Source organism: Callorhinchus milii, unplaced genomic scaffold (assembly GCF_018977255.1).
Source record: "Callorhinchus milii isolate IMCB2004 unplaced genomic scaffold, IMCB_Cmil_1.0 Scaffold6, whole genome shotgun sequence".
Taxonomy (NCBI): domain Eukaryota; kingdom Metazoa; phylum Chordata; class Chondrichthyes; order Chimaeriformes; family Callorhinchidae; genus Callorhinchus; species Callorhinchus milii.
The window spans coordinates 23,500,592-23,513,720 of record NW_024704747.1 but is presented as its reverse complement, the minus strand read 5'-3'; the positions used below and the strand labels follow the sequence as shown (position 1 = coordinate 23,513,720).

The window sequence follows — 13,129 nt, the reverse complement described above, 5'->3', positions numbered from 1 at the left end:
TGACATCCTCCTGACATGAAAGGTGCTATAACAAATGTAAGGATTCTTATAAGCTCTGGTTTAAAAATGTCATCTTGTATCCCATTGCATTTGCAATCTCAATTGTACGGCAGTTAGCGTTTGCTCCAGGGAAAGATCTAAAGGTCACTGTCTTACTGGGTCCGTTCTGGCAGTAGGAAATAGCATTTGCTGATTCTGCAGAAATACTTCTGGGTGCAAATCCTGACATAATACATCACCAGCACACCAAGCTTGCGAGTCAATATTAGCTACCTCCAACGCAACAAGAGTGCGATAATAACCAAGCTTATCGCATGTACCAACAGAAGATTAATCAGCACAATGTTTTTAGCATTGTTCAAGGGTTCCATAAATACGTGTCTGATTTAATGTCAGGCCTGTCTTTTATAACTTCTGTTTTGTATGTCCCAAAATCTGGTTCAGTTATGATCCTTATTCCCCATCCTGCTTTACTTACAAATGTAGCCAATATGCTTAATAGATATTGCTGAAGCACTTTGAGCTGTTTTAATGTTGTAGGGCTATAAGGAATGCAAGGATTCTTTTATTTTTACTGGCACGTTCCAGGATACAAAACTAGCTTTTAGTAAAATTAATTCTCTCGCTCGTCATCTTGTCTGGTTCCAAATCGTGATCAAATCTGCTCTTCAAACCCTACAATATTGTTATTCAAGCCTAGCTCCTGGCTGGCTTCTAGCTTGGCCTTGAGGACTAGTTTTGTTTGCCTGCTGTTAAATGTTTAACTATTATATGATCGATTACTAACATTCTTCCCTGTAAAGCAGATTGTTGTTGCTCTGCGCTCAGTTCCAGCTTCAGTCATGATCCTGTTGTTTGTCACAGGTTTGCTTCAGATAGTCCATTCTGTGCCATCATGGCAAGGAGATTCCTCAGGTAAATGTATTTTACACACGTACAACAGTTACATGATTACCTTTACAGAAATTTTCAGATATTCTTGAGGTATAGATTTCTGCAAGTGTTAAATCATATGTGTTGATGCATTGAGAACCAGGAAGCATTGATTTGCACTAAATGGTGTGTGGAATCTTTGAATTAATGAATATTCAAGAGTAATTTCTGCACAAGAGGCCATTTAGTTCATTGATTTTGTGCCATTTTAGCTTTCCACTGGAGCTATCTATGCTCATCCCATTTCTTTTCTCCCATTCTTTTTTATATTTTTGTTTTCTTTTACAAGTGATAAGTCTCTTTTATATTGGTTTGGAGTTTGTGCATTTTAAGTGAGTTCAAAATTGGCAATTTCAAGTTAATTTGGAAATACCAGAATGTGGGGTTTTAACCCATTGAAGCGCTTTGAGATGTCTCGAAGACGTGATAAGGCGCTATATAAAAGGCAAGAATTATTAATATTATTATAACCTTCCAAATTACAAGCTACAATGGGGCCTAAATAAAGACTATCCAACTTGAGAAGGGTATTTATTATTGGGGAAGACATGAATTTACTGTCCAGAATATGTTAAGATGTAATGTGAATATGCAAACCCTTAAGAATAAACGATCTATAGTGATGTTACTACTCACTCATTAACTCAAATGGTATTTGTCTCCAGCATGTAGGAAATTTCCAAATCCAGTGAATGGGATTTCATACTGTCGGACTGATTATTGCGTTGTTCGTTGCAATGAAGGATTTGACTTTGAAACCGAACCTGCAGTCGGTTACTTCTGCCATCCATCTGGAGTGTGGACAGCAGTGCCCACAAGTAGCAATGTCCCATGGCCAAACTGCACAGTAAGAGGTAACGGCCCTATCCTGCCTCTCTCCTTGTCAAGCAAATGAATATTTCTTAAATTTCCTGTCCTGTTCAGCTTGAGGTTCAGATTATTTTAGAAGTATTCAGTACGTTTTCACAAGTAGCTTTTTTAAAATTCAAACAAAATACTTATAATCATAAAATAAAATATGCAGATGAAAACTGATAAAACTCTCACATGTTTGGGTATGTGCTCCAAATCGTATGTCGCTAAGGTCTACAGTATAGCACAAAACGATCACCAGAAATAAAATGTATTGACGCTGAAGCACTTAATTTAATTTCTGAAGCTAACTGTACATGCAAATTTGCTTAATGCTTTTATTTGCATGATTTTACGTGGTTGATGGTCTTTTGTTCCAAACAATAAATCACCAGCTGCAAATTGGAAGTACAAGGTGGAAAATTTACCGAGAAAGATCTTTTGGATATATTTTATATTCAACAACATTCTTTGACTTTGCTTTCTTAAAAAGGGAGAAACTTTCTTCCTCTGATTAAAATCCACCCATATTTTTGTCAGGCAGAACATGAATAACACATTAGCATTCTCAAGTGGATTACTAAATATGCTTTCAAAAACATATCTAATCATGATAGATATGGAAGTAATCAATTAATCAGTTGACAATGACAACGAGATTAAGAGTGAAGGTTAAATCCCATTCCCAGCCACTGAATCAATGTGCCCAACATATCTATTTTATCTTGGCATATTACTTGTGTGAACGCAAACTGTAAAATAATCTGACAAGTCAATCTGCTTGGCGTTTAAGATGGCGGTAAAGATGAATATTAATAATTTATACAATATAGTTTTCTTTGTGAGGAATCAGTTCCTTTGTGTTAATTATGAATACAGTTTCCCAATGGATGTCTTGATAAACCCACTCCATAGAGTAAAACTGAACCATACCAATCAGGCAGGTGACAGGCTCAGCGCCAGGTTTCCTCTGCATTACCAACATACAATTGAGATTTATAAAACACCTTTCATGATCAGGAGGTCATCGTGAAGAGCTTGACACTGCTGGCTGGGCACCCGAGTAGGCCGAAGAGGGTAGGGAGGGGAAAGGTGACCGAAAGCGTGATCAAAGAGGTAAGTCTTGAGACTTGCCATGAGCTCTTTAGTTTCTCTCAGACCTAATAGTATAGAATAACAGTTTAGCAATACTAAATAGCCTGAGCTAGGGGTTGCAAACATTAGCAGGGATTTGTGTACCTAGTCAGTGTCCAGTGACTTATATTGGATAGTACGCATGTGTGGATGTCAGGTGAGGACAAGATCAAGCTAGGCTCTGATCCTCTCGTCAGCCTGCCATAAAAATCGCTGTCCCCCTAGGGATTCTTATAATTAAATACACATTAGGTTGCTACTGTCACCAACTGACACATTGCCCGCACAGAAAAACGTCACTCCACTTTACAATATATCCTATGAAGCGCTATACCAAATGCAAGGATTATTATGATGGTTAGACCACCACAAACCCACATTGAAAATAAATAACCAATTGTGCTTGATACCAAAAGGTAGGTGGCACCTTGGGAACCACATCCCAGCGAGAGTTACTGCCTGAAAGGAGAAACGTTGAACCTCAGTTCTGATGAACGATGTTCTGTGTAAAACATCATGAGTGGTGGAAATCAATGAATTGCTGAGGAGATTCAGTATATAACAAAAAAAAACTCTGGTTTAAATCCTGGCAGAAAAATAACATTTTCCACAATCCTGAAACACTACTAATGTTTGAAACTCATCTCGTGTACGTGTTATGCGAGCTTGCTGATTGTTATTCTATGTGAACAAATATCTCCAAGTTGAATAGGAAACGTTAAATGTGCCAGATTGCCAACATTTCTTTCTATTCTCTGATTCTTTCAGTTGTTTTCTGCTTTGCTGAAAGGTTGGCCTTGTGCCTGAAACTACATTGCAAATATCTGTTAATTCTGCTTCTTTTTAATTGTTTTAGCATCCCAAATACCCTCTCCCCCACCCCTCCCTCCCTCCTTACTTGTTTCCTCATTTTATCACCGTAGCAGTCGAATCAGATAAGAAAGCACATCAGTTGGCGCCTTCCGGTTCTTTGAGTTCCTCTGTCTCAGTTTTGAGTGCTTACAGGTCATGCCCTCATCCATTGTGCCATGATCCTGTCTCATGACACTCCTTTTTATCACTCAAACCTACCCGGCATTTCTGGAGAGACGTATGTAAACACAAGAATACACCAATTATCTGCTGTTGCCACATACTGATGTTTTTATTCTGTGGATGTTAGCAATGATTTCATGTTGAATGCTTTGTCTCCGGCATTTGGAAACCAAAACCATTTTTTTAGTTATCATAATCCTTTCATTGGAGTGGAGTCCTCTAGCTTAGTGGTTGCAGCATTCGCCTCCCAAGCAAGAGGACCTGGGTTCAATTCCCTTCCCGGCAGGACGAAATGTTGGGCAAGTTTCCTTACTCCACACTCCTCTGTTTACCTGGCAGGAAGTAGGAACCTGCTTGTAAGTTAATTGGCGGAGTGCTTTTCCGGGGGTAATGATCCCTTAAAAATAACAATAATAATAATAATTTGGTAACCCAATCCATGATTGTTTATGGGACACCTCTGTGCACAATTGGCTGCTGCAATTCTCCCACAAAATACACTGTCAATTCACTTTTATATTCTGTGAAGCGCTTTGAGATGCCTGTTCAGGTGGACGTAAAAGATCCGATGGCACTACTCAAAGAGAAGGGAGTTTCTTCTGTAGGCTTGGCCATCATTCCTTCAGATAAAATTGGTGATTTACTAATGGTTGTCTATGCGACATCATTATGTTCAAATTGTCTGCCACTTTTGCCCATAAAATATATCTGAAGTGCTTTGCGAAGACATCTTCCTGATATAAAATGTGCGATATCAAATGTAAGGGTGATTATTATTATTGTTATTAGTTTATCATCAATAATAATTCCATAAGTGAGAGATTCTCCTATTCAATGTAGCTTGCTTTCTGTCATTATAAATGACATTGCTAGAACACTAAACTGAATCAATCTTCAGACATGATTAAACTAAGGTTACAAGATCAGATCCTGAGACTAACAGAATACTGAGAAAAGCAGTGAGTCACTAACACAAACCCAGACCTTAAAACAAATTGTCACTGGAATGGTTCCCAGCTGTTTTCCCTAATTGCCTGTTCCTATAAAACATATGAAAAATACATGTCAGAAGAACAATTTAGCAATCAAATGCTTGGTAGAAATGCGAATAAATAATTATGATTATTTGAAATATTAAAATTACATTTTGATTTGGGAAAATACATCAAACCTCTGCGACTGGAATGAATTTTGGCATTAATAAAACTTGCAAAATACAGCGATGTGACCGACCAAAATGGGTTTCTTTATTTCTTTGCCTAAAATGCAGGATTTATAATGTAGTTGTGTAAATATCAAATTCTTCTGCTAGCCGGATTCCCATTCGTGCGAATTCAATTCTGACGTGTCCAGAAATTTGCGTTGTAAAGGAGTTCGCTGGTGTGATGCACATCTGAGACTCTTGCGGTTTTAGCAAATTATCCTGAACTACATCACTGTTCTTAGGACTAAATTTAAAGACCTGGGCTGACTTGGCCTGGTCTTTCCTGGCCAACCATCCAGCAGATGAAATTTGGTCATTCACTCATGGCTCTTTGTGACACTTTGTTGTACGTAAATTGACTGCCGAGTTTGCTTACAAAATGCACAGCCATTGCAGTTTACAATAAATCCTGTAAAGCACTTTGAGACATCTTCGTGAAGTGAAAGGTGTATATTATTATTTACTTTAAAGGGTTTTTAAACTTCTGGAAAATTCAAAGGTTTTTCATCACTGGACAATTTAACATCTTATCGGAATGCCCATTCCACGTATTTACAGGTCAAGTTTGTCCAGAAAATTCTGCCACAGTATAAAACCTCTGGGAGCTGATTTATGGCAACAGAAGCTTAAGACGAGAATTGAATCTGTGATCCATTGACCTGTACGGCTTAATGCTTTAACTCACTTGGCCAACGGGAGAGCCCCATAGGTCCTACTTGCATTAATTGATGCATTCATAACAAGTGTGGTATAAATTTCCTCCTTCAAAGTACTGTAATTCCAAATGAGGTTTATTGCTTATTTAGATCGCTGCACTTAATATACTGCAGCAGTAATGGGTTCGCTACATGTATTCAGTCATACAAACAAATGCTTAAAAGAAATCAATCACTTACTGCTCTGACAATCAAGATTGAGACCAACGCAACCCATAGTGAATTTATTAACAATAGTGGATGTTGATTCAGTAATATCTTAAGTGTGCATATGGACAGCATTTTAACTATCTATCACAAGATCAGAAAGTTTATTTGGATGAAGAAGACCCTTTGGCACACATGATCTCATCTTTCCAGAATACCCAGTCGTCAGATTGTCCCTGCCTCAAACCATTGAGATTTTTTTAGGAAAAAATTCTGTTCAGTTTCCTGGCCTTATCCACTCTTCCCAGTAACCTATTCCAGCCATTAATTACCCTCTGTGTAAATAAATGCTTACTAGTGCCTGTCCTGAAATTGCCCTTTGCAACTCTAACCCAACGCCCCACTGTCTCAGTACATCCCAAAGTATTGTTGCGGATTCACTTTCTGAATCCCATTTCAGATCTTCTAGACCTCTTTAAGGTTCCTTTGTGGGATGTCTCCTTTCAAGACTGGGCTGACTGCATGAGAAATCAAAGCCTTACAAAGTTTCATCATAGTATTTTTAAATTTCAGTTCAGTTGAGCATTCAGCATCTATTGATCATCAGGATGTGGAATCCAGCTGAAAATTAAGGTAGTTGTCAGATCTAAAGAGAGTGTGTTATAGACAGCAGAGCATTTGCAGTTCATTTCACAATGTTCAAGCACAAGCAAGAGCATACATTTTGGCTACAAGTAGTTCTTTTTGAAAATCATTTCCACTGTTTAGACCCTGGAGAATTGCACAGCTCTGCAAGAGTGCTAAATTACAACTGATAACATACCTCCGCAAAGGTTTGTTTATAGGAAGCAAGCATACTGTGATTCCTGGGACAATTCTTTTCCTAGCATGAATCAAATCCGTTTGCAGCCCAGGAAATCTAACTTCTCATAACAAACCAAACATTATCTTTGAAAATATACCACATCGCTCTCATTTCTAAGTCTCCTTTGAAGTCAAAGCAATTAGGAAGAAATGTTCCACAGTTAACCAAAGAAGATATTTTATGAATACAATCATTTTAATGGTTTCATAAGAATTATTTGGTTCGAAACCCTTACAAAAAAAATTGGGGGGAGGTGAAAAATAATGAGGTGTGACGTAATAATTATCACATTGCTGAAAATTGCAGGGGGATTCAGACTCACACACTATCTTTAGATATCACGTGTTTCGCTAGTGATAATTCTGCACTTTGAGATATCCTCCAAACTTGAAAGATGTTCCATAAATATATATTATGTTGTATTGTGTTGCATTTTTCACCCCTAGGTTTACAATTACTGCCCTATGCTACAGGTTTCACTGACTGAATGTGTCGTTGAGCTGTATTCAGAGTGTGCTATGCTGACTCTGATTGATTATTCACTCCTGTTGTCTTAATGTATAGAGGTATTACTTTGTTTAATACAATACTTTGAAAATTAATTTGTACTCGTACATTTAAGCTTTACATTGATACCATTTTGTATGACCAACTGTTGTGTGACTAGACAACAGTATTTAGTATGAAATGGCTGTTAATCAGGATTGTATTTCAGGCAAGGAATGGCCAGGATCAAACTAGTCTGCTGGCAATAAAAAGGCCTAAGGACACATGTAGCGGATCTGTTTTTCGGTTGCTAACAAGAACACAAATATTTTGGATTCTTATCCTTGGGGAACAAAGTTTTTATTTGGTGAAAAACTAAACTGCCTCTCTTCTAGTTTTGCAATGAAATCTTATTTTATAATCATAAACTGGTCTCAGCTGCTTGATCGGGGCAACGCTGGAACTTCATACCTAGAATTTACAGAAACCATAGCATGCCCATAGGCTCAACCCGTCCACATGAGATTCTACCCATCCTAATCCCCATACCCCTCTATTCCCTTCATACTCGTATATGCTTCACAAGCAAGCAGAGGGTACAACATTAAATCCTATAATGGTTTAGGAAGTCAAAACTCTCTAGAAGTTGTAGGAATTCACTGCCAGATCCTCAGTCAGATCACTATATAAAAAAATAGCACAGCATTCTGTTCCTCTCTCAGGGATGAGTACAGCTGGATAAAGAAGCAGATGTCCTGTCTGCTGGCTGCCACTTACTGATTGGCAATTTGTGACCACTGAAAGCTGAATGAAGAAACCATGTTCACCAATATCTGGAACACAGAGACCTTACAAAACGTAAAAATGCTATAATCTTAGTTTCATTACTAGAATTGCTGAATTCTCTAACGCAGCTCATCTCTGATGTTCACGCAGCGTGAATTATTTATTACTATTTTTCAATATGTGTTTTTTTTGAACAAAGATCTTATCAGCCAGATAATACTACTTATTTATCCTCAATATCGTTCACATCTGTTGTTTCTCAGCAGGCAGCCTAGTGAATTTATGGATTTTTAAAAAAAAAATCTGAATTGGGCAAAGGGCCAAGGAACTTCCCACACAAAGTTAACTTTCAAGCATTGCACACAGTTTGAGGATTTGTTGCAGTTAGCCATTTCTTGCTAGTGTATTTTGATGAATAGATTTCAACATGGAAAATAACTGTAAATATCTCTGTGCCACAAAATGCCCTTGAAATTTCAAAAGGATTTCAACACTTGTAGTGTAATGAATGAGGAAAAATAGCCAAAAGTAGATTGCTTTATTCTGATGAATTTTCCTATCATTTTAACATTCAAACAAACAATTGTCATTTTTAGTCGAATGTTTGCTTTATTAAATCCCCACCATTTTCTTTTTCTCACCCTGTGCCACTATTATAATGATAATAGTAATAAGACACACAGTCAATCTATTTCACGGTATATCCTGTGAAGCACTTTGCGATGTCTCGGCGACATGATAAGGCGCTATATCGAATGCAAGGATTTTTATAAATAATAAATAAATGATCCTTACATTTGATATGATATTTCACATAACATCATATGTGATATGCTTTGAAGTGCTTTGAAACATCACTTTCAAAGCACTTCACAGCTTCACAAATGATGAAACTATCTAGGAGAATGAGTAGCTGATTCTGCCTCCTCCACTTTTCTATTTATAAAACATTTATCTCCTTTCATCCTCGGAAATAAAATGATTAAAACCTATAAGTACCAATAGCTCCAACAGGACTGAAATTTCCGATGTCAACCCTGACTAGCGGGTATCAAAAATAAAGCCTGATTATTCAAGCAGAAATGCCGGATTGTGAACAGACTGTCAGTGACTGGAATGTACCGGTAAAACAAAAGGATTAATGTCTTGTTATTCCGATTTAGATTTAACCCTTGGTCTCTGATCTTATGTACATAGAATGAAATAAAAATAGAATTGCGGGAAATGCACAATAAGCTAATCAGCAACCTGTAGTTCTGCTGTAGGGGGTGGACCCCAGTTATACTGTTACCACTGAGATCCTTTGTTATGGACTGAGGTATGGACCTCGGCTACAGATTTTTATACACTGGAGTTATTTGATCACTCTGAATCAAATAGAGTGGTAAACTATTTCAGTAATAATAATAATCCCTGCAACTGATATAGCGCCTTAGCATGTCTTCGAGATGTCTCAAAGCGCTTCGCAGAATATACTGTAAAGTGAATTGACAATATATTTTGTGGGCGAAAATATACCAGAAGTATATATTTAAATAACATAATATTTGAATAACATACTATTTGAGTAATATACTAGGAGGTTATTAATCACTCTAAATCTCTTGACCTCTCTGGATCCTTTTGTATCATTTACATTTACATTATGCTATCTTGCCTTTCATTTCAGGAGAACATCTCAAAGTTAAAATCAGACTATCTCTAGCATATCAAATTCTTCAAATCAAATCAATGATGAAAAATACTAGTTGCAGAAAACAAATTACGGGGTTGACCCAAACTTTGAATGAGCTAGCAGGAACCTATCTAGAGTTATAATTTATCTGTCCTTCAATACTAGCTTATCTAACTACATAATTTATTACATTATGAGTAGTGTGGCACAATGGAGCCAACAAACAATGAACAGCCTTCGTTCACTGTTGATGGGTTAGGACTGAACTCTAGATGACATGTGCAATCTACTGTATAACCGGTTTTGATGCTTATCATGGAGATAAACCATAATGATCCTGAACTACTCTTCAACCTCAAGATTGGCCTGAAGGTAATACCATGATATTTATCAGCAGTTTGTAGGGAAGAACATTATGTACCCATGTTTTACTTCTCTTGCCTCATCAAAGGCCAACAAGAATTATTTAAACACCAGAAATCCTCTGCAAGTCAATTTAACATCTGAAAGAGAGAGATAGATTAACATTCAAATTGAAATATACCAATTTTATATCGAACGACAGGTGATCATTATTAATTTAAAATAACAATATTAACAATGCTTTCATGTGGTGCAGTGCTTTTCACATCAGGAGGTATGTCTCAAAGAAATGAGGATAAGCATGCAGGGAAGAGCTAAGGTTTGAACGTTTCAAGATTAGATTCAGAACTGAAACCTAAAATGTCCCTAAGAAAAAGATCCTGCTCCTGTAGTTTGCGTTAGGCTGGAAATATCAGATGGTCTTTGTCAAAACAATGCAAACATATGGCTCTAAATGGCTAAATATAAGGACAGAAGAAGATAGCACCAGGAGTAGACTATTCAGCCCGCCATTTTGCTCCACTATTTTATTTAGATCATGGCTGATCTGCAACTTAATTCCATTTCTCTGCTCTTTCAATGCATCGCCTGCCAAATATTCATCTCCATTTCTCACGAATACTTCAATTGACTCCGGCATCTACAACCTGTTTGAGGGTAGTGGTAGTGAAGCTCACAAAGTCACTTCTCCTGGTTTCAATTACTGTGAAGATGAGATGAACTGTTGGCAGCCTGGCTCCAAAATTCCTTAAAACACACTTAAAATTCTATCAGGAGCTACATATTAAATGGAGTGCATTACTATTGATGGAGTTTTCAGATGCTCTCTCACTCGTGTAATTCTTGACACTGTTGTTAAGCTTTTCTAACTTGAGGAAGAACCACACTAACTCACCAATAGTAGGCAGGTGACCTTTGTTTTTAAAGGTCTGCCATCATTAATCATGGGATTCTATCTCAGTGGCATAATAACAAAATAAAACTGGTCACGGTGATAGTGATTACAGGCTGTAATCACTCGGCAGTGATTACAGATTGCATTAGATTAGCTTTGAGTTATCTGTATTATTCATATTGTCTTACCAGCATTGTTTGCTGTTAAATTCCAGGCTTTTATGTTATCAGAGGTCTGTTCAGTGCCACACATACACATAAATAAATCAAAATTGTACTTAATGCCTGACCACTCACATACTCAATGACTCCAGAGTTTCACGAGTGATCTGCTTTTTACTACACATGCAGCATTGTCACACAAAGCATTTATCATTGTGAGGCAAGAAAAATGATTACATTTACATTGAACTAAATGTGATGTGGAGGTTAACCACGTTATATTTACCAGAGAAACATGAACATGGAACAGACACTCAGATTGACTCGTAGGTTAGGCTTTGTGTGGCTGTAGAGCAACAAAACAAATAAATATTGCCGGTGATAAAATGTGCATGTCTGAAACAGTAAATCTGAGATGCGTTAGCTTGCACCTTGTTGCCAGTATAATATAATAAATGTTTAACTTGCCAGCACATTGGATTACTGCTGTGCAAGGTTCTTATTGTCTGTTCTTTCTAGATTTGCTATTGACAATGAAAGGAATTTAAAATGTGGAATAGAATTAACACACAAACAAAAATGCCCACACACAAACATCTCTGAATATATCAGTATATATGGATATATGTATATATTGTATATTGTATATATTGTATATATACAATGGAGTCCTGTAGCTCAGTGGTTAGAGCACTCGCTTTGCAAGCGAGAGACCTGAGTTCAATTCCAGGCAGAGGGCGAAACCTTGGGCAAGTTTCCTTACACCACACAGAGCCTAATAATAATCCCTCCAAAACCAAAAACAATAATAAATTGGTCATTTTCAATCAACGACTGTTTCTGGGACATTGCTGTGCGCAATTGGCTGCCGCGGTCACCCACAAATATACAGTCAATTCACTTTACAGTGTGTTCTGTGAAGCGCTTTGGGACGTCCTCCCGACGTGAAAAGCGCTATATCAAATGCAAGGATTATTATTATTATTATTATTATTATTATTATATACACATATTCCTATTCTTTGGAAATAGTTCAAAGTTACCATGGCAAGCAAATGCACTGTTTGTGTAAGAGGCAGCCGGTGAAACAGCTGGGATAAGAGGATATGAATGCTTTGGGGTGTTTATAATTCCACTCCGAAGATGACAAAAATAGATTTCAGGATGTGCCAGGTTTTGGACACTGAACCTGCTTCTGTTTTACAGATAATCCAAGTTGTTGGTTGTGCATGACAATAAGGACAGTAAAAGAACTTTAAATCTGTGTCTGGAGGTAGTGAAGCTGAAGGCATTAATAATTATCGTAAAGTAAAGATAATGCTGTGAAGCATTTTACTATTGCTGTGTAAAGCATAGATCTGTATATTGAGTCGAGGTAGTCTTGCCTTTGGGCCATGAAGTATGAATATATAACTGAGGAGAAGAGATCAGAAAACCCAAATGTAAGTGGAGAAACAAATTAATTTCAAGTTACTTCTATATTCAGCATTGGCTCCTTCAAATAATAATAATAATGCTTGCATTTTATATGGCATCTTATCACGTCTTCAAAACGTCTCAAGGCACTTCACAGAATATATTGTAAAGCGAATTAACTGTATATTTTGTGGGTGAAACTCGGCAGCCAATTGCGCACAGCAGTGTTGCAATTATTACCCCTGGAAAAGCGATCTGCCAATCGACTAACAATCAGGTTCCTAGGCTGGGTAAACAGGTGTGTGGAGTAAGGAAGCTTGCCCTACATTTCGCCCTGGCTGGGAATCAAATCCAAGTCATCTTGCTTATGAGCTGAGTGCTCTAACCTATGCGCTACAGAACTCCACAAATGCTAAACTCCCAATATGATTTACTTCGTAAAATAAGTTTTTAACTGGATG

At 37.3% G+C, this 13,129-nt stretch overlaps 1 protein-coding gene across 1 annotated transcript in view; it reads left to right on the top strand.

The window, feature by feature from the left end:
* The first annotated feature begins 818 nt into the window (after positions 1 to 818).
* The window catches only part of LOC103176520, a 34,616-nt gene continuing 22,305 nt past the window's right edge, over positions 819 to 13,129 (top strand). The window contains exons 1-2 of the mRNA XM_007890119.2: positions 819 to 915; positions 1,599 to 1,787. Of these exons, the coding sequence (XP_007888310.2) occupies positions 843 to 915; positions 1,599 to 1,787 (262 nt within the window). The 5' untranslated portion in view covers positions 819 to 842. The remainder of the gene's footprint in view (positions 916 to 1,598; positions 1,788 to 13,129) is intronic.